This window comes from Athene cunicularia, assembly GCF_003259725.1.
Source record: "Athene cunicularia isolate RWA chromosome Z unlocalized genomic scaffold, athCun1 chrZ_part5, whole genome shotgun sequence".
In the NCBI taxonomy this organism is placed as follows: domain Eukaryota; kingdom Metazoa; phylum Chordata; class Aves; order Strigiformes; family Strigidae; genus Athene; species Athene cunicularia.
In genome coordinates this window covers 196,950-218,891 of record NW_020799146.1, presented here as the reverse complement: position 1 = coordinate 218,891, position 21,942 = coordinate 196,950, and the positions used below count along the sequence as shown (strand labels likewise).

The window sequence follows — 21,942 nt, the reverse complement described above, 5'->3', positions numbered from 1 at the left end:
TGAACCCCCCCAGTTCCCCCAGCCGCTCCCCAGCAGACCTGTGCTCCAGACCCTGCCCCAGCTCCGTTCCCTTCTCTGGACACGTTGGTACTGAAGCAGCGGACTCGCTGGTGCCTTTGAGCCTGGTGTGGGCTCAGTAGAACCTCAGGCTGTTGAGGCGGTGGTGGCTGAGGAGCAGGAGGTGTCCCTGTGAGCCCTGACACCGATGTCTGCGCTGTGCCCTCCGCTGCCCTCCAACCCCAGTCTGCTGCTGGGCTCATCGGCTGACCCTCACCTTCCCTTTGCCTCCGGCTCCTGGAAATGGACCCTCCAGCCACTCAGACCCCTCAGCGCCCCGTGCTTGGCCCCTTGGCCCCATGCAAAGCCGATGCTCCGCTGCCAGATGTCACGGCAGAGCTCTGGGGGGCTGAGCACCATCCTCTCACCCTGGAGAGGGGGGATGCCCGATGAACCTGCAGCCCCCAACGTGGGGCAGGCACCGCCACCCCCGGTCCTCGCCGCCTTTCCTCCGGCCCGACCCGGGCTGGCACCTCGGCAGCGCGAAGGCGTCGTAGGCAGCGGGGCCCAGCCGTGCCCCGGTGGAGGGACCGAGGGCCGGAGGCCGCATGGCATTTGGTCCCCTCAGCCACAGTCTGTGCTCCCCCGCACCCCTCGGGCGGCAGGGACGCCCCGCAGCTTTGCAGAGAGCAGGGCAGCTCTGCCCCCGTCATCAGGCGTGCTGTCCTGAAGGGGCTCTGCTCTGACCTTTGTAATCATTCCTGTCCAGTCTTTCTTCATGTTTTCTTTTAATTATTTTTCCTTTTCTTCTCTCCCTCTCTTTTTTTTCCCCCCCTAAAACTCCACCACTCCTCTCCAGTGTATTCAGGATGTGAGTGAAATTGATGGCTGGAATGTCTCAAGTCTTTATGATGATGAATGACTTTCACTGCCAAAGCTTTTATTGTCTGTGATTTGGGAAGAAGGGGAACTGATTTATCGTGGCCGACTGTCATGCCATTTAATACAGTTATAAATCCTGACGCCATGATGGACACCGTGGGCTGGGGACCTCCTCTGGCCACTCTCCTGCCCCGCTTTTGTCTCCCCGGTCGCCATCCCCGCCTGTGCTCCTTGGAGGGCGCGGGCAGGGGGACGTTTGAACCGGGAGCTGCTACACAGGGGGTGACGGCCGAGGGCCAGGCAAGCCTGGTGGGGCTGCGGGGGGGGAATCTCCATCCCAGTTTGGGAGCAAAATCCCATCAGCTGCTTTCAATGTGGAAGAGCCCCCAAACCCCAGACTATCTGCTTTTCCCGTGCTTCATGCTATATGGGAGTCGCAGTTCCACGTCTTGTTCTGTCCAGAACTCACTGGAGGACACTTTCCATAAAGTAATCTATACGTTTATTATTTTTTGAACTACCTTTTTGAACACCTACTCAAGTGGTGCATCACTTGAGCTACAGATCTGGCTACGTTATGGGAGATGCTATCTGCCCACCAGGCACCTGGGAAAGAGATGGGACTTAGAAATACTTGGTCCTTCTGCTTCACAGGGCAGATGAAAAAAATGCAAATTTTGTCTTAAAGTGATTTCAAATGCGGTGTTTCAGGTTCTTTCAGCTGAAGAGAATAAAATATTTCAAGCTTGACAATAAAAAATACTTTGATGGAAAAATGCTGAAACCCAAGTATGTCAACATTTCCACAGCTTCACCTTTTTCCATCACAGAATCCAGGTAAAATGCCTGATTTCAGCTTTTCATCTTATTCCAGGATAAAAATAGCGTTATTGAAATATCAGAAAAATCACACGTGGGTTGTTGATCTGGACTTTGTTGAGCCCTAATTAAGATGTTAAAATCTAGAGTGTAAATATTTTCCTGTGAGGAGCAGAAAACTGCTGATGACATTAGCAATGATCCTTAGATTGGAAATGTCTCCATCTCAGATTAATTCCAGATGCAGATCATAAATATTGATTCATGCGAGATGGAAGATTTCAGCATGGGTTTAACATCTCTGCTTTTTTTTTTTTTTTTTTTTTTTTTTTCCCCTCTGAGCTTCTCTGGCAAGCTCAAGGACTGATCGCCAATCCGCTCCCCTCTCCCCAGTCCCGCATGTGCCAGGGGGCTGCGGGGTCGTGCCCCCCCGTGTCGGTGCTGGCGGGGCTCCAGGCTGGGGCGATGTGACCCGCCGGGGTGGGAGTTGGCGAAGGGTTTCGCGGGTCTGGCTTGGGATTCGCGCAGAGGCGGGTTTGCCTCGGCTCCTGGGCTTCTCCTCCCGCTCTCACTGCTCCCAAAAGCCCTCTGGATGTCACTGCTGTCCTTTGCAAGCATCTGGAAACCCACCCTCCTCTTTCACCCCATCCCCTGGCTCAAAGCCCCTTCCCCACCCAGCGCGGGGTCTCGGCAGGGACCCGCGTCTCGGCAGCCGGGTCCTGGGACCCTCCGCAGACCCCCGTGCTCAGCCCTCGGACTGAGCCGCCGGGCTGCCAGGAGGAGGAGGAGGAGGAGGAGGAGGGTCCCCAGCCCGCTGCTCCTCGCCCGACCCCGGCGGTGCCCCGGAGTGGTGCCAGCACCTTGGGGCCGTTCTGGGCAAGTGGCCGTGAAGGTGATGTCAGAGCCGGGTGTCCCCGCGGCACGGGGACCCGTGGGCCGTGACCTGCCGGGTCTGACCTGTCTGCGGGCAGCGGGGTCTGTCGGCCGGACTCGGGGTGGATCGTGGTGGTCGTGGCCCGAGGAAGGATGCTCTCCCTTGGCAGCAGCTCCTCCATCCTGGTCTGGACTGGAGAACGGGGGTGTGTGAGAGCACCCCCCCTCCGCAGGGCTGGCTCTGAGATCTGTGTTAACTGCTGAATGTTTGCTGGATGTGTGGGATTCGCATTTCTTGGAGGGGGAGAAGTTGGAGGCCAGGCAACTCTCCCCACACATAGCCATTAGTTTTCAGGAACGTCTGTGGCTGCACAGTAAAACACTACCAATGCGCTTGTTTTCATCCTGTAGCTCCTAGCAGATTTTTTTTTTTTTTTTTCCTTGTAGCTCCAGTGTCTGGAGTTCTGTAACAGTGAGAGGAGTTTGTAATTCTTCACAAACTGATAACAGCTTTCTAGTCCTCCTGGTTGAGAGGAGAGGTTGGATAATAGCTGCTGGGTGTGTGCAAAAATTCAAGCACTGGAAAAGAAACCAAAGGAAAAAAATATTTGATGTAAACATTTTGTGATAACTCGATTGCTCTCGTGATTTTTGCCGTGTACTGGACAGATACCTCTGCATGTGCAGGGATCCCTCAGACCACAAACTTTTCAAGCTGCTGATCCTCTTGGTCATCTCGCAGCTTTCCAGCAGCACAGTGATTACTGTAGAGACAGTCTCACAGAGCCTGCTGTGCTGCTCTTATTAGAAGCATTGCTGTGCTGCAGAAAGGAAACAACAATAAAGGGAATATGTTGCTTCTGCATGCGTTAAGAGCACTGATCAAACCACATGAGATCCCATTTCAGACATAATGTGCATTGGAGGGCAAAATTAGATTGAGAAGTAAATGGAGCCTAAAATTTCCATAGCTTTATTCGTCAGAAAGCTGTTTCATTGCGTGGTTTAATTCTCCTAGTTCTTTCATTCATTGCATGTAGCGTGCTGGCTGGAGTACATTTTAGAAATAATGGGATGAAAAAAACAAACCCGTCTTTAATTTGGCAGTGGTTGCGAGGTGTGTAAGGGCCGTTCAGACCTGAGATGCGAGGGGATATGAAATGCAGAAGCATGTTGCACAGCAGCAGAAAAACAGCCAGACTGACACTTCCTGCATTTTAACAGCATTTTGTTTTGGGAGGGTGTTTTGTTTTGTTTTGGGTTTGTTGGGGTTTTTTTTGTGTTTTTTTTTTTTTTCTTTTGGTTTTAGCTTCTTTTGCATTTATCTAAATTCTGATTTATTTGAAGTCGGTTTTATTATTTCTATTTTAAAGTTTCATTGCATTGCTGCTTGTAAAAATGGCTTCACGATGAACTGCACTCGTCCGAAAAATAATATTTTCTAGGCTAAGATCTGCCATGGTGGTAAGCCCATTATTTTTATGTGAGATTTCTTTTCACTCCCCTTTTAACATGTCTGTTTGACAGGAGGAGGCTAACTGGTCTCACAGATAAGGAGACACATGGGGTTTTTTGCCTTTGAAGGCAACACTTGATGTCATTTCCAAACTAACGCAGATTGCTGAGCAGAGCACTTGATGTGCAGCGAATCCCTCTTGAAGCAGTGAGAACTGCAGGTCGGTATAATTGGCACCAGTGGTCTGAGCGGAGCTGGAGGAGAAGCCTGTGCACGCTCTGTCCCGTGTACACCTCCGTGTGTCCGTGCTTCTAGGATGCATTTCCCTTGCCAGTGTTGCTTCCAGACCCTGCAGAAGCCGGCTTGGCTTCCCTCGTGCTGCTTCATCAGTTCCATGTGCTAATTGTCTGCAGCGTTGCCTCTTCCCCTCGGATTCCGAGCTGTGGAAGCGCCAGCGGGGAGATGTGCCCGACGCAGGCTGTGGCGTGAAGTCCCGGTCCCCTCCTTGCTGTCCCCCGGGTCAGAGGGACTCCACTTCTCACCTTTAACCTTTATCTCCATATAAAGAGAAGGTGTGGCCAGACCCAAAATTTGTGTGAATTTCCTCATTAGTTTCAGTGATAAGTACGCAGTGGCCTCATCTTCGTGATCTCATTTTTCCCAACAGCAGGCCCTGTCCTGTTGGGGCCAGGACAAGCCACTTTGCTCCTGAAACTGGGGTCCAGGGAGATGCTTCTCCTCCAGGCTGGTGGAGGGACCGAGCGCTGGATCAGGAGCCAGTGGGGACTCGCCCGAGCTCGGGCTGCCAGGTCCTTGTGCCCCCGCAGCCCTTTTTGGGGTCCCCATCTTGGGCTGAGCACACGGAAGGTCCAGCCCCCCTGGCTGTGGCAGAGCCCAGCGGACCCAGCATGTGCCGAGCTGAACTCAGAGCTAATTCTGGGGGAAAGGGTTTTCCTGCTCTGTGAAAATATTCAGGATTTTGAATTTTTTCAGGTCTATTTTGTATTTAAAAAAAGTCGCCAGATTGAGGGAGAGTTTGGCAAGTGAAAGTAGTAATCAAGGTAAAAACAGCTTAGAGCACCTCTTGTTTTCATCTGGACCACTTTTTGTATCTGTCCACATTTTACATAGCAAAGTCATTCCAAACTTGAAAATGGGATTTTTTAAATTTTTTTTTTTTAAAAAAAAAAAGGAAATTCAAGTGTTCTAACATCCACAGAGTTTTTCCCATGAGCTTTCAGAGTTAAAATGCCCAGAGGAACAGCCTCGCTGCTTGCATAAACTCCAGGTTCCCACAGTTCAACTTTTTTGGGGCACTTCTGTCTCTTAATGAAAAGGTTTCATTAAAGAAGGTCTTGTCTGGCTCTGGCAGAAAGGTGGGATGTCTCCGTGGTCTGCTGCATCCTCCTTGCCAGAGGATGCCCCAGCGCCTGCCCGGTCCTGAGCTGCACAGCTTGCTTTGCTTCCCTCTTCTTTTTTCTTCCCCTGATTTTATTTAGAGCTGACGTTGAATCAGGAGCCCTGGCAGCCTGGCTAGAGCCAGCTGTGGGTTTCAGCGAGGGGCAAACATGCACATCCAGGGCTGATGAAGCGGGGACAGGCGAGACACCCCAGTGGCACCCCCGACCTGGGGTTCATGGCTTGGCGACCTGAGGATGCTGTGTGCTCGCCCCGTGCTGCTGAGCCCCCTTTTTCCACACAGGACACGCTTTTCCCACCCATCACCATGTCCGAGCGAGCGCTGGGTGCGGTGGTGAGCCCGGCTGCGGACGGGCTTTGCCAGCGCCTGCCTCTTCATCCCCTCCTGTGGGAGTGACTGTGCTCCTCAGGAACAGACACGTTCACAGGTTTGAAGCACGCAGGGGCCATGCTCGAAGTCCCAGGCGTTACCGCGTGGGCTGTGCCAGCAGCCTGCCCCGAGGACCGTGTCCTGCGCCGGCTGGTGCCCTGGCTGCTTGTGCCCCGCTGCTCCTCTGCTGCCCTCCAGGCAGGTGTAGGGGGGGAAGGACCCCACAGAAGGGATGTGATGGATGTGCTGATAAAACGCTGCTGCGTGTCCTCCCACAAGGTCTCTTCCTTCTCGCACTCACCCCCGCCTGCCCTCCGTTCCTCTTGGTCACCCCTTGATAGATGAAGTGCCAGCGCAGGATAGTTGTCCTCTCCAGAGTCAGTGGTGTCATGTACCTGGAGCGTGGTGGGACCCTCTCCATCTATCTGCCACGCTTCCCCACGTGTCCCCACACATCCCCAAACCCCCCTGCACTCACAGCTGGACACCCAAGGCCCAACCGTGCTGTCCCCGGACTGCCAGTGTGCCCTCTAGCCCCACGAAGAGAAGGCTTGCCAGGCACGAAGGTGTCACTTGCTGGGACCAGGGAAGGGTTGAATTCTGCTGATGGTTCAATGAACATGGTGCATGGTCGGCCACCCAAGAATGAGGGCAGGGGTGGGATCTTGCAGAGATGTTGTCCACCCAGGGCATCTTTTCTTAGTCTCCACACAGATGTCCCCTCCAATACTTCATGTGTGTGTGTTAAATGAGGGGTCAACCCGGGGAGTGTAACCTTGCATGTGTTACAGGAGGGGAAAGAGACCTGGGTCTAAAGACCTTGACCTTCAAGGTGAGAAAGAGACCCAGCTTGAAGGTCAAGGTGGATGACAGTGCAGCTCAGCTCAAGTCTGCAAACAAACCCTTCTCATACTAACAACAACCCTAAAATTAAGTGAAAAACTGGATTGTTGGGTTGTTCACAGGGTGGAAGATGTGCACAGCTGCAAGGAAGAAGGGACGGGAGTTTTATGCAGCAGCAGCCAGAAGAGATTGTCCAGAGAGACGAGTGAGGGCAGAACACTCTGCAGCTCCAGGACTCTAGCTTAAAAATTGCAGAGAAACCAGACCAGAGTATTTGTCTGTACTTCCCCACTGCATTTTTGCTCTACCAGAAAGTACCGTTGTTCCTTCCTATTTCTTTTCCCTGCCTCTTTCTTTCAAAAGTGCGGCTGTGTCAATGGGAAGAGAAGCAGAGACACCTGCTATGAAGGGCAGCTCTGGACTCCTCCAGACATCTGCCGCTGCCTTGCAGATGAGGAGAAAAATAGACCCACATCTGCAACCCCTGTTTCAGCACAGTGTGCTTAATCTGAATTTTATGGCTCTGATGGCAGATTGCGGTGCCGCTGTCACAAGCCCTTGCAGCCCCAGTCACGGTGGACACTGCGCATTTCAATACCTCCTCCACTAATCTTTCCCCCACTGCTCCCATTCCCTGGCTGCTAATTTCACGCAGGCACTTAAACATGATGGATAATTGTGTTCTGCTTATCAATGTTTAATTTAAGGGCTGTTCCATCTGACCTGGATGCCCTCTGCAAGAGCTATGCCTCATTATTGATTTCATGGTCACACCTGTGACATTACCTGCTTTGTAGGAAGTAGACTTTGACATTCCTGTGAGGCTTTGGCAGCCAGAGCTAATTGTCAGAAGAATAATCGAGTCAGCAAAATCATTACAGGTGATCTGTGTGTTACCACTGTTTTATCTGCCTCTAATTAGGTGCAGGAGAGGTAACTCATCGCAGTAAGCATGCCGCACTAGGTTTGATGTCCACAAATACAGCTAGATGAGCACAGGAGGGAAGTTATTCATTAACGGCGGCGTTTCGGTGTGTCGGGGTCCGGCAGCGTAGCGGGGTGAGATGCGGCGGCGCGGGCGCGGCGTTGGCGGGATGCAGAGTCCGCGCCGCCTCCGGGCAGGGCCACGCGCTGAGCCACGCACACCCGAGGCAGCAGCGACGGAGGTGCCGTGCTGCCGTGGTGCCAAGCGTGGGGCGGTGTTCCGCACACGATACAAACAGGTTTTTTGTGAGATGTGCTCATCTCTGGTTTGAGGTGCTCCACTGCCCCGTGCTGCTGCCCCAGGCAGACTCTGTGTGTGACACACGTGTCCGGGGGGAGCAGGAACCAGGTGATGGAGCTTGTCAGGTCATTTTTATGCCAACAGGGTTGTGTGTTTGGCCTAAACATTTTCATTAGGATAATGACTGAAGTAAGGGGGTTACCATTATTAAAATCTCCACTGGGCAAGGGAAGAGCTTTTCTAGGTGGGAGCTGGGTTTCTCAGAAGAAAAGTCAGTTCTGGTAACAGGTTTGACTTGAAATAGGCTGGAAGTTTGTGTTTACTTCCAGGAGATGAAGTGGCTCCCAAAGTCGCTCTCTGCCGATTACTTGGTTTTCTCTCTGGTGTTACGCAAGTGCATCCCTACTGTGAGGCATCACTCCCGCACTCCGGGGTAGCCACGTCGGGAAGGATGCTGAGGCCCCTCCATAGAGCGAGCGATGCATTCTGTGTCCGGGGGGCAGCAGCACAGTCTCTGGGGATCCCAGTGGCCGAGCGGCACCGGGGCAGGTCCCTTCCTCTGCCAACGACCTTTGTGGGCGCTTGGCAAAGGTGATGCCATGTGCCAGGGCCAGAACCTGGCCCTCAGGGGCAGGAGATCCTGTGGGATCTCGGAGACGGCGTGAGGTCTTTGCAGAGGGAGCACAGTCGAGAGACGAGGCCCGTCCGTCCGCCTCAGCCACCTTTTGGAGGGGGTTTGCCCGTTGTGTCAGCGCGGTGCCGGAGCCGTTGTGCAGCACCCCTGCACCAAGGCGGCATTGGGGGCTGCCAGGCGAGGGGCTGCAGACCCGCAGAGCGAGTGGGACGGCGCGGGCAGCCCCTGCCCAGCTCCCTGTACAGTCCTGCGGGCAGGTCATCCCTTCATCTCGCCTTTGCTTCGCGTCAATCAACCTGCGTTTTTAACTGGTTTCTGGAAAGACACAAAGAGTTGGGTGAGGCATCAGCCTCTGCATGCGGCCAGGGAGGCAGGTCCCTGCTTTGGGCAGGGGTACAGGGGGTGTGGGTGTATGAGATGGACCCTGGGGAGGTGCTGGTCTCTACTGGGGGATGCTGGGCTACCTTGGGTGGCTGTTTCAGACAGGCTAACGCCTTGCGGTGATGCCTCGATGAGGCTGAGCGGGCATGGGGACCTGCCGGCCCCGCTGGCTGGCTGTCCCGACACTGACAGCCTGTTGGTGCTGAACCTTTGTCTCCGAAGGAGTGGGGTTACCCCATGAACCCAGCGCCTGATCGGTGACCATGCTCCTGAGCCGACGGCAGCCGCGCCTCTGCCCTAAGCGTGGAGCGGGGTGTTTGACTCGGAGAGGAGAATCACTGTCCCCTCTCTTGCGGGGATGGTTCTGAGGCAGCAGCAAAGGGGCTCTATAAGCCCCCTCCCCACCACCTGAACCCCCCGCATTTTCTAATGTATCCTTTGCAGTAATTAATTACCTCTCCAGTGGGTTCATTTCTTTCATACCGTTACTGGCAATCACTTAGATAAAGGGAAAAAACACGTTGGTGCCCTGTGGTATTGAAAGTGAAGGGTTTTCACACTGTCAGGGTAATGAATTCTGCAAGGGTTTGAAGCACCTGAGCTTGGGGAAGTCCTCGTGTCATGTGTCTGGGAGTGACAACCCCCGGTGGTTAATTACTGCCATGGATGAGAGCTGAGCTGATAGCAAAATGAGTTAATTTCATTAGTAGTTAAATTTGAAGTTAATTGGATTCACGTTTACACACAGTAGTATACAAAGACATACTTGCAAATGCTCTTTGCCGCCTTTTTATTTTATTTTTTTAAAAAAAGGAGGCGAACTGAAGAATGCTTCTGAACTGCTCCCTCATTTTTTGTCACCATGGTTTGGAGACAGGAGAGTCCTTTGCTGCCCCGTGCTGCTCTTTGCCCCAGCCAGCCCCGGGCACCTTGTCCTGCAGCGGGGACATTTGCTGGTGCCTGAGCACCACTTGCCACGTCTGCTCGGTGGGGTGTTGCTGACCTCTCCTGCAGCTGGTTGCAAAATAGTTTCTTTTATGGAAGAAAATTACTTATTTCACTTTTTTTGGGGGAAAAGATAATTTTCTTTCAGCGCGAGCGCGCTGCCAGCTCCCGGTGAATGGAGGGACCGGCATTTATTGTGTATCTTCTGCGTGCAGAGCCCAGCCCTCGACACACGCCTGCGCCCTCCGGTCCCGCAGTGCCTGTTGGAATTGTTATTGCTCGGCATCATCATAGCCTGTTTTCTGGAGTAGTGCGGGACAATTTCTGGCAGGGACGTGCCTAAGAATGGAAATCACGTGCAACTTTTCATCCCTGTAGCGAGCTCGCGATGGCTGTGTGTGTGCAGGGACGTCTGTATCAGAGGATCTGCTCTGCTCCCCCCAGTGCCGGCTCCCCTGTCCCCTGGGGTACCTCTGCTCTCCAGCTACACGGTCCCCAGCCCCTCTCCAGACAGGTCTAGCTGGCACGTTGTCGGGTTTTTCAGTTGGATCCTTGCAGGGTTTTGGTGCCGGTGCTGTGCAGAGTGCTTCGGCCACTCGGGTGCCGGGGGCAGCCCTGGCTCGGTGGCGGGGACAGCTGTGAGCCCGTGGTGCCGTTGCCATCCGTCATGAGTCGGTGCTGATAACCGCTCGCTGCTCCCTGCCAGCCCGTCCCTCCTTGCTGCAGCACGCCTGGGTGGGAAGAGGGTTTGAAATGTTACGTCGCTGACTGTGCGGCAGCACCTTCAGTCCCTCAGACCAAAGCAGCTCACCGAAGGAGTGGTGCTGCTCTTTTGTCCATTGGAAGGGCTGAGGGAAATCAGCTTGTCTGCAGCACCGCTTAAAACCAAAAATGAGCTCCTTACCTCCATCTCCGGGATGGAGCTTTTTCCAGTCAGCCTCAGGTCTCTTCTGCTCTGCATTTTTGCTTTTCACAGCGAGGTTATTTGCCATGCCTGTGTGATGCTGTGGCAAGGACTGTGGAGTGCAGGTATTCCCATACTCCCCCTTTCTGTCCAGACATCACTCCTGGTGTCACTACAGTTTTTATCCTGTCTCCATCAACCTACTTCACACCAGTCCCTGGCTTAGTCGGTGTCCTGGTGAAGGGTGCACTTCTCTCTGGCCTGTAGAAAAGCAAGACAGTGGGTGCCTGGAGTCACCACCCTCACACCGCACTCGTGCAGTGGCAGTGCCTCTCCTCAACATCACACCTGGCTGCTGGCTGCTCTCCTGAGCCTCCAGGATATTTGTTGTCTCCAGCTGAAGGTGCCAAATCCTCACCCCCCGGCCTTGCAAAGGGATGGAGGTTCTCTCTGCTGCCGTGGTGGGAAGCATCTGTGGCAAGGTCCCTGGTGGAGGAGACAGCACTTGATTGGGACCCAGCTGCGATGGGGAAAAGGACACTGCCAGTCTCGCCGCATCCTGCTCGGAGCACGTGGATCTATCCCACCTTCAGTAACACAAGCACGTGCATGGTGTGTGGTGAACACAACCTGCCCCGCACACGTCCTCGCACCCTCTCCCTTAAGACGTTTCTCCTCTGGGGTCTGGATGAGCAAGACTCAGCAAGGTACTTGGGGACCTGAAGGTTCAGGCAGTGGCCTCATAGCGTTGGCACAAGTCTTGGAGATCCTGCTGGGCTCTGCTCCAGCTGAGCTTCTCCGTAGGCTGGAGCTGGCAGCTGAGCCGCTCCGTCCTGCACAACACCCGCCCGCTCGCAAGGAGTGAGGCAGCTCCGTCTGCAGCTGCTTGTGCTCCATCTCTGACTTCTAGCATCTAAAACAACCTTAAAAAAGCCCAGACCGAAGGCATTTAGGTGTAAGTGTGTCTTGAAGGGCCTTAGTCTCTATGTCTCTGTGCCCCACTGCTGAAACGTAGATGTTTGTTCCTTCTTACAGCTTTGCCTACATGAGTAGGATGGGAACACCTTGGGGTGGAGGCTGCTTCTGATCCTCCCTGTGTGCCTGGATTATTAGTGTTTCTCTGAAATAATTTATTTCAGTGCAATTGAAGCTTGCCAGCATTGGAAAATCTCATAGAGATGGGAGTGCCCCAGTCTTTCTTTGGGGGAAGCACACTGGGTGCAACTGGGGGGATGAGGTGGGGGTGCAGCACCTGCAGCTGTGGCCTTGGTCACCTTCTGCCAACCTCCCTTGATCTGGTCCCTGCCTGAGGCCTGGCTGCAGTGACCCTGCCATAAAGTTTTGTCAGGAGGTGCCAGAATGTTTAATGTGGAAATCAGATGTGATGGAAACCAGACCAGGCCTGTAGTACAGACCATGAGTGGTGGTGTCTGGATGGCGGAGGAGTGGAGATCCTGCTTTTCTTGGTATTTGCAGTGGTGGCTCCATTGCTCAGTGCCCTTGACAATGATCCTAACCGTGCTGGGAGTGACCGTGGCTTTGGAGAAAATTAAAAATATTCCAGTATATTGAAAAAAATGTAGGTTTGGGTTGTTGGGGGTTTTTTTTAATCGCTATTGGAAAGTGGGGAGTGGTCAGTGTGGAAGAGGTTGGGAGGGGAGCTGGCAAACCTGGGCACCTTTAGGAGATGAGACTTCGGGCTGTTCGGCAGTGAGGGCACACTGCCGAGGAAGGGAGGAGCGGTGGTGTCCCCTCTTGGCCCTAGGGAGGGCTCCTGGGGGGTGGCACCAGCACGGGGGTCAGGCTGTGAGATGCTCTTCCGCAACAGGGACACCCTTAGTCAAGGGCCGGTGCTCTCTGCCAGCGCTGGGGTGAACTTTGCTTCTGCAACCAAATTTAAGTAGATCGCAGATGCTTTTGCCTTCCCCAGGCTGTAGAGATGACACAATCGGAGTTTAATGTTGTGCAGGTGAGGAGAAAGCAGGGCAGTGACGAGGGGAAAACATTTTAATCTAAAAGAGCCATTTTCTACTTGCACTGAATAATTAGAATTCGTGATGCCCTTCCGTAAGGGATCTGGCTTTCCCCTAGAACTGGAGAGCAAATTAATCAACTGTTTTGAACCTTAAATTCTTTCAGGATGTGGATGCACCATAAATATTCTGTAGGAAGGGCCTGAGAGGAACGGCGCGCAGCCCAATTTGTGGATGCAGAGCGCTGAGGAAAGTGGGGCACGTGCTGAGAGATCGCTGCAGCGATGCCCGCGTGCCAGCGCTGCCGGAGCCTTCCGGCGCCGACCCCTCCGTCTGCCGGGGGCCGTGGGGGAAGTGGCCTTCGTGGCCGTGACCCGGGGGGTGAGCAGCGATTTGCAATAACTTGGCATTCCCGTCTCTCATCTCATCAGATGAAGTCTCATTTCTTTGATGGTAACGAAAAAAGAAAGATTTTAAAATTTTATTTTTAGACCCGTTAAAAATGAAATTGTTGAAATTGTGGCTCAAAATCTCTGCCAACCAAAAGACTTCAAGAGTGGGTTTGGCTCATGAGAGAACATTTAGTTTCAACCTCTCCAAGCTGTAGAGACTTGAAAAAAACTCTGTCATAAACCCAAATGCCTACGGAAAACAATTTAAACATGAGAATCTGTGTGCTTCTTCTTGTCAGTGGCACTAAAATTGACAAAGTCACGTAACTTTTCTCGTTGACCTGACATGCCACGTTTTGATGAAGGATCCTGCGCTCACAGTGATTTTTGACAGTTCATGTGCTGGTTTGGGCCAACAGCTGTGGGGATCCCCTTGCCTGGCCGGGGTGGTAGCTCGGGCAGAGCAGCACTGCTGGCGGTCCCAGGGTAGATGCTGCGAGGCGCCTGAGTGCTCTTTGAAGGCAACTTTACCCAAGGATAGTGATCTGTCTGAGGATGCTGTGGGAGTCCAGGAGACCAGGACTGGGGTCCAGGATCCCCTCTGGGATGAGGGATAGATCCTCCTTGGCAGGGTGACAGGAGCCTCCCTTCCTCCTGCTGGGCCACCTCCACCTACAGAAAACCTGGAGAGGGACTTTTTACAGGGGTGTGTAGTGACAGCACAAGGAGTAACGGTTTTAAACTGACAGACACTAATGGTTTAGACGAGATCTAAGGCAGAAATCCTTCCCTGTGCCGGGGTGAGGCCCTGGCACAGGCTGCCCAGAGCAGCTGTGGCTGCCCCCTCCCTGGAAGGGTTCAAGGCCAGGTTGGACGGGGCTTTGGGCAGCCTGGGCTGGGGGAAGGTGGCCCTGCCCCTGCAGGAGGTGTAGGAACTAGATGATCTTTCAGGTCACTCCCAACCCAAACCGTTCTGCATTTCCGTGAGTCTATGGCTTCCCCGGAATCCTGCGGCTGCCCCAGGATCCGTGTGTGGGATGTCAGGTCTGCCGCGCTCTGCGAGCTGCGCTGCCTGCACCTCCCGCCTTGGCTCCGTGGGCAGTGACGTGTCCTGGGCAGCGCTGGCAGCTGTGTCCGGGAAGGAGGTGAAGAGGTGGCACCCCGTCCCCCTGGTCCGGGGGCAGAGGGAGATGGGGGACACCCACAGCCTGCTTTCTGCAGGGTTATTTCCATGGAAGACCTGTGGGTACTCGAATAAAAAGAAATATTTCTGTGGTCTAAGTAAACAGCACTACGTGAGGCTGTGGCTGCAAATCTGACCCTTCCTCTGGCACCATGGCAAACTGTATTTGAATCTGTCTTCACATCTCAGTGTCTTGTGTTTGTCTTTTTTTTTAAACTGTCTTTAATAAGAGATACAAACCATGTCCCGCGTTGTATTTAGACCTCTGCAAACTGTCAGCCCATGCACTGTGATTTTCTGGAGAGTTTTCTGGAAAAGTGTCATTAAGATCAGTGTTGTTTCACATTTCGCTGTTTCTGACTTTGCAAATCAGAGCTTTGGAGAAAACTGGGAATAGGGGCGAGCAGCTGGAGTTCAGGCTCTTCCCCTTCCTGTCTCACACTTCGTCAGAGCTTTGTGGCAGCTTATACAGAAAGCAAAACTGTGCCTCCCCTCCCTGCCAGGCTGGAAATCCCATGCTGGCCCTCGCAGAGCAGTGATGACAAATGCATGGCTGTGTTCTGGGCGCTCGGGGAGATGTAAAACCGTGTCCGCTCGTCGCGATGCTCACGTGGTGATTTGTTGGTTTGATTCCTCAGGTCGCGAGCTGGCAAGCACAACCCTCCCAGGATACCCCCCGCACGTCCCTCCGGCCGGACAGGGCAGCTACTCCGCTCCAGCGCTGACAGGGATGGTGCCTGGTGAGTCTTCAAAATGGTGGGGGGGGGAACGTGGGGAAAAAAATTTAAAAAAATGAAAGGAAAGGGAAAAAGACAAGCGTTTCAGGAGGAGAGTGTGGTTGCTCTGCGCCGAGGCAGAAGCCACAGCGCTGAAGGGGAAGGGGAGGTGTGGAGCGGTCCAGCTGGAGGACGGGCAGGCTCCTCGGCGCGGGGGTCGTGCAGCCCCTAGGCTGCCGGAGCGAACGGTTTGCACTGGGGCGCTGGAAGAGCCCCCAGCGTCCCTTCTGTGGAGCCTGGGGGTCGCTCCATTTTGGGCCTTGCCAAGCTCTTCCCGTTTGACAGACTCTGCTCGAACCTGCCTGTTTTCTCCGAACGCTCCGCGTCCCTCCGTGCTGTCCCCGTGGTGAGGCCACCGGCCCTTGGGGGCTGGTCGTGTCCCGACTTCAACATTCCTCTGTGCAAAACTGTGCCCGGACTCCTGGGGGGACACCGAGTCATCCTCAGGACACCGTATTTCTGTAATTTCCTTCCCCTTTTGGAGCCTCGTGGTGAGAAATGCCAGGTGGCAGGAGCTGGCCGGTGGCCAGTGCTCATCTGCGTGGCCAGTGCAGCCAGTGTGCCGGAGCCCGGGGTGCACAGGGCAGGGGTTCAGGAGCTCATGTCACTGGTGCCTCCCACTGTCGCTGTTGGCTACGGGTCTGTGGGTGACCCACGGTGGGACGGTGACGTCGGGGTGCTGGCAGCGAGCAGTGCTGGAGGTCAGATGCTGCTGGAAATCAACATTTATTTCAGCTTGAAAGAACTGCTGGGATTTGTCCCCAGGCTCTGCCTCCTTTGGTCTGGATGTGACAGAGGCTGTGAGGGAAGGCAGTGTTCTGAGGCCCAAATACATGTTAAAAGTCATGAATTTGGCCACTGAGTATCATATGAGTTGAAAAGTGGTGATAATTTGGGGATTCTCTTTCTTTCCCCTACTGCTTTTCAAGCCCTTCAGGTGATTTGAGACAGTTGTTCGGAGTCAGCAAGGTCAGAGGGTTACTGAGGAAAATCCTCCAAAGTGGGATTTCATCTGTAATCACATGGCTCCGTGATGTGGTGATTGAGAAAAGCAAAACCCTCGCAGTAGGGAAGTGGGAGTTGGCGACAGTGATTTGATGTCCACGCTCTTTCGAGGTTAGTCTTCGTTACCAGCCTTGATTATGTTCTGCAAATTGGGTTCTACCAGATCACTCAGGAGTTAAGGGAAAATCATCCACTTTATGGGTGTATTAGAGTTAGGAACTGTCTGTGGAAATCAGATCAGAGGTTGTGTGGAAACCAGCTTTTACCCATAAAATGTAACCTCAGGACTTGCTGCTGAGAGAGCAGCAGATGCGGTCTGTGAGAAGTGAGAATAAAACGCAGGCACCTGAAAGCAAGCCTTGCTGGCAAAGAGCGTGAGGTCTGCTCTGTGTTTCACACCATTTTGTGGACACACAGACGCCGTTGTGGGTCCGTTTCTTCTGTCCTCAGCCCGGCCTGCCTGTCCGCGGTGGCACGGCCGGCTGCTCACTTGGGGTGAGGCTCCGAACTCGCATCATCTCCAGCTCTCACCGCGCCTCAGAGCCCGGGGGGCGGCAGGCTGGGCTGGTCGTGGCCGTGTGTGAGGGGCAGACGTCCTGCCCTGCTGGTCTCCTCTTCTCCCGCCCAGTCCCTCCTGGGATGGTTCTTCACCGGTGCCGTGAGCTGCCCCCTCGCTCCTGGAGCATCCTGCCGTTGAGAGCGAGCGTTGGAAAGCCCGGGTGCGTTGGACGTGTCGATCCTGGTGACGATGGAGGTTGAGAGGCTTCTGGAAACCTTGTGGGAATCTGCCGCCTTCTGTGTGAGCACCAGTTCCTTCCCCAGCTAAGGGGAAAACTTGCTCTTCCTTCTTTTTTTGGGATTTACCAGCTGCCAGGGTGCGATGGCAGAACTGCAGGACATGGGGCTGGGCAGTGCTCAGCCAGGGGAGGTGCGGTGAGGGTTCGGTGATGTAGAGTCGTCTGAGCTGATTTTCCCGGGTAATAGATTTTATTTTTAACTACACATAGGCTTGTGTGACCCATTATATTGAATAACTGCACTGTTCCTCTCACTGGTTCCTTTAATAACAACCTTCTGCTCCAGCTAGTGTGAAGGTCAGCTGCAATTCCTGTAGGTTCTCCTTCTCATTTAAGTGAGAATTTGCTAACTAGCATCCAAAATACCTTCTCAATCCTTCTTTGAGTCCTGTCCTTTGCAAGACCAGTTCCAGCCTTGCTGGGGAAGGCACCGCCGTCCTCAAGGGGCTGACTCTGAGGCGGGTGCCGGATCCACTCTGGTGCTGCTGGCACATCCCCCCTCATTCCGAAGCGTCCAGATCGCTGAGCCGAGGGCACACGTTTGTTGTACCAGGACTCAGGGATTCCTTTCACGACCTGCCACTGCCTTGTTGTAGTTTTCAGAGCCCCTGCTAGAAATGTGCTTCCTTGATAAGATTTTTATTCGTTAGCCAGGAATTTCTGCTCGTAATTAAGCAATTGTGTGAGCTAAGTGCTTAGAGACGTGTGAGAAATATACACACAGTAAGACATAGGCAGTGTTTTGTTCCATGCTTGTTGCTGCCGCCATCGCTTGTGCCGCTGGGGAACCCCCTCGACTGCATTTGTCCCGCACCTGCCGGGGGCCTGTCGCGCGCTGGCGGGGCCAGGGAGACCGTCCAGCGCCCGGGCATTGCCACGCTCTCTGGATTCGGCATCTTGCTCCGAGCTTGTCTCTTCTCCAGCTCTCCTGTTGTTCATCTGAACAGGAGAGGCTTCTTCCCCCACCGGCCCTGGGCCCTTCCCCGCTTCTCCACAGGAATCTGTCCCCGCGGCATCTCCGTGCCTGGCACAAGCGCCTGGTCTGAGCTCTCAGATCTCCTCCCCTGCTTCCATGAAGAAACAGCCATGTGCGTAGCAATGGGGAGTTCCCTTTTTTTTATGTGGCTTGTGAATGTCTGCTGTGGCCCAGATAATAAATTAATCAAATACTTTTCTCTAAAGGAACCGACCAAGTAAATATGTGGCTTTGATGTCAGACCAGAGCTTTACAAACGGAGAGCTGGCATCACTTGAGGCTCCCGTAAACGTGTTCCCTCTGCAGGTCACTGGCCCCACACGCCTGTCCCGCCTTTTGGTGGCTGTCACCCTGTCAAGGTGACCAGAGAGGAGCTCTCTGGGAGCCACTGCCATTCCAACAGGGCGCAAAAAAAATGGGAAAATAAGTGGTTGGGGTGGTCAAGCTGGGAGGTGGTGGTTAGTGCCAGGAGGTGGTTAGTGCCAGGATCCCGCTGGATGCTGGTTGCACAGCCAAGGTTCTGTCCTCGTTGGCATCTCCATCCACAGCCAGGAAAGAGCACACCTCGTCAGGTGCCAAACCAAGCAGAGCTGTCAGTATGCTCCAGAGTTGGGCTGTCACGTGGAGGCTCCTAGGCAGGCTGGGGCAGGAGTGTGAAATCCGACAAGAGCAAATGTAAAATCCTGCAGCGTTTTTGCCACAAAATGGGCTGAGGACCCGCTGGCTGCTGGAGGGACCGCGGGGAGCTGGGCACCACCCCGCAGCGTGTGCTGGCAGCGAGGGCGACCGGCAGCAACCTGGCCAGGAGCTGGGGGGAAGGGGTTACCCCCCTCGCTGGGCGCTCACGGACTCACAGTGGGGATGTTCTCCGGAGAGCGGGTCGGTGCCGCCGGGCAACCACCCGCCTGAACACACCCGGGACAGACACCGAGTTTATCCAGGCCTGGGCACTCGGGGGACTTCTCCACAAATCAAGCACCCAACAGCAGGTTTTCATGCTCCTTTTATACACAAAAATCAGAGGTTAGTGCTTTTCCAAACACACCTGTTAGACACTGATTGGTTAGTGACTAACGTACAGTTATAACGCAGGTTACCTAATGCTGCTACCGCTGTGCCTGCTCAGGGGAAGGGGCTTCATCCGGGCAAGGGGCTTCTTGACCCCTGGGTGTGGATTTTAGTATTACAATGAGGGTAGTTCACTGTCAGGCCACTCAACAGTCACATTCACTGCCAGGTCAATTAATCGAACAGTCCCTTTGCCGGGTTGCCAAAGAACTCTTCCTCAGCACAACCCCAGACATTCTCTTTACAGCCCAGGATGTTCTGCTTATTTTCTGTGGTTCGGAGATCAAAGTCTATCCTTGATGATAGACTAGATTATCCTATCCCTAATCAGGGTCATCCTGACCAGGCTTCAAAGTCCTGCTTGACCAAGCTTCACAACATCATGATTGTCCCCATATGTGGGTAACTAGAACTACCAGTGCAGTTTTTAACCACGTCTGCTAGCAGACGAGCAGGGTACTACATGGGCAGTGGTGCAGTTTGGGGGCCCAACACCAAGACACAATGGGCACAAGTTGAAACAAGCAAGACACAAACTAGGTATGATGAAAAGCTTCAAACTTTCCTCCGCGAGGAGGGTCCGGTGGTGGAAGAGGTTGCTCAGAGAGGCTGCGCAGGTCCCATCCTTGAGGGCTTTCAGGGCCAGGCTGAATGAAGCCCTGAGCATCATGGTCTGCCCTCACTGCTGGTCCTGCTGTGGGCAAGGTCTGGAGAACGTCCCCAAGTCTCTTCCAACCTGAAAAGCCCTATCATCCTCTGACTCAATGTTTTGATTATGACACAGCTGAAAATGTGCTGCAGAGTCAGGAATTTAAACGTTTCTGCCTGATCCTTTGAGCAGAGATGGAGTCAACGAGCTGCTAACAGGAGGAGAACAGGTCCCTCTCTGGGAAGCGGTGATGCCCGCAGTCCCCAGGGCTGCACAGATGGGACAGCTCTGCCCTAGACCCCAATTACCATTAATTGACTGAGCCGTGAATCCCCCTTGGAGGCTGGAGGGAGCTTCCCTGTCACAGGGCAGTGCCTAATGTCTGCACAGGGACTGGGAGAAATCACCCTCCGTGTTCCTCCTCCCGCCCGTGACCGTGGTCTCACCATCTGCCGTCCCGGCGGTGCCCCCGGCTCAGCACCCCCTGACCCCGTGCTCCCTGCCCGGCTCGCCTTCTCCTCTGGGAGTCTGAGGGTGAAATGGGGAAGGTGGGTGAGCCCAGAATAAAATTGGTGACTCTTCCTGGACGTGTTGGGAGCAGTCAAGAGAGCAAGAGCATTGCGTGGCATCTGTCGTGGGAAGGCACGGGGTCCTGGGAGCAGCGACCACCTGCCCATGGCCGGGGCAGGGCGTGCAGCAGCTGCCCGAGCAGCTCGCCCAAAAGTGGACGCTGCTCTTTAATCCTCATTGCCTAGTGGCTTATGCCTCGAAGCATGAGAGTTTATCTCTCTTGCAAATGTTTGTTTTGTCTAGTGTAGCTCTCTGTATGTTCTCATTATCTATTTAGAGGTCCAATCCACTGTTGATTCCTGCTAGATTCGTGGTCTCAGCACCACCTCGGGGCACAGGATCCCACAGGTTAATGAGATACTATATGCAGAAATTATCTCCAATAATTTGGTATTATTGTTATTATTTGTTCACACTGTGATTGTGCCCCTGATGTGCCATCGCTTTAGAAACACAGAGCAGTGCTTTTCCATCAAGTCTTCCCTTTTGTCTCCTGGGAAGAGCAGGCAGGAGCAAACTGAATCTTCTCTACCCCATCCAGTAGTTGCAGCCTGGAGCTTAGTGCCACCCAGCTTTGCTCACCCTTTCCAAAGAGGAGTCCCAGGGACGTTTGGCTCTTCTGATGGAGGCGGCGCTGTCTTTTGCTCCCAACTCCAGCTCTCGTTGCTCCCTCTCCTGCCTCACCTCTGCAGACTGGGCTTTAGGAGCGCAGCAGCAGCAAGCAGGGAGCACATCACTGGGAAATGCAATATTTGCAGGGATTTTACTCTGTGACCTGTGTGGGTGACCCGGGGTTTTTGTTGAGGTGAAGTGTTTGAAAGGGAGTGCAGCTGCTGGAGCGATGGTCCGCTGGTCACGGATAGCACACCGTTATCCTGCTTCCCTCTCCCCGGTGGGGCTGGACCTTCTCTCCAGCACTGTCTGGGCTCTGGTCGGGGCTGGCGTGGTGATGGGGACCGGCGCTGCTCGCCTGGGGTGTTGCCTTGGTCCTCTGTTGCTCCACAAACCATCATCCTGTTTCCAGCAGTGGGTCAGGTCTCTCCGCAGATCACTACTCATGCCCGTGGGACCGGTCCCGAGGCGTGTCTGAGGGTCTGCGTCCTCCCGCCTGTGGGAGGGGACGGAGGGGAAGGCATGAGGAGCAGTGTCAGAGCTGCAGCAAGGGATCTGCCTTCACAAATGTCTTGGGGCAACGCCAGGTTGTGCCTGCTCTGAGGACCGCCGTGCCCGGAGCTGTTGTGCTCGAGTAGCTGTGGTCGTTCACTTAAATACTGACTCCAGCTCTTGGGTCAGAAGCGCTGGGACAGCAGCCCCTGTAACCCCTGAACCCCAGTTTCTGTTTCCCTCCCTCTTCCCGTCCCTGGGGATGGACCCACCACCCCCTCTCCCCTCCCCAGGACTGTCATTCCCCTGTCCCCTCCTCTCCTGGCAGGCCCCGTGCGCCGGGTGACAGGAAAGGGTAGACTGTCCGGAATAGTGATGCTGAAAATATAGTCATTAATGGGACTCTCGAAACCCAGATGTCCTTTCTGAACACCGGTAATTTGTTTTTAATGAAAAACCATGCAGTGACCCTGAACAAATGAATTTCCTTTATATGAAGTCTATGTGCAATTACCCGACTAAAGGGACCTGAAAACAGTGACATTCAAAACTGGGCTTTGAAAAGAAAAGCATAAAAAAATAGCAACGGTGTCATTAGCAATCTTTTATCTAGGAGAAGGTGTTAGTTCTAACGTGCAAAGCAGAAGGAGGGTGCGTTGGGAAGCAAAACACGTGCTTTTTGAACGTTTTTTTTTTTCCTT

General features: G+C 53.9%; 1 protein-coding gene across 1 annotated transcript in view; it reads left to right on the top strand.

The window, feature by feature from the left end:
- The window catches only part of PAX5 (paired box 5), a 116,763-nt gene that overhangs the window by 71,597 nt on the left and 23,224 nt on the right, over positions 1–21,942 (top strand). The window contains exon 8 of the mRNA XM_026866886.1: positions 14,935–15,036. Within this exon, the coding sequence (XP_026722687.1) occupies positions 14,935–15,036 (102 nt within the window). The remainder of the gene's footprint in view (positions 1–14,934; positions 15,037–21,942) is intronic.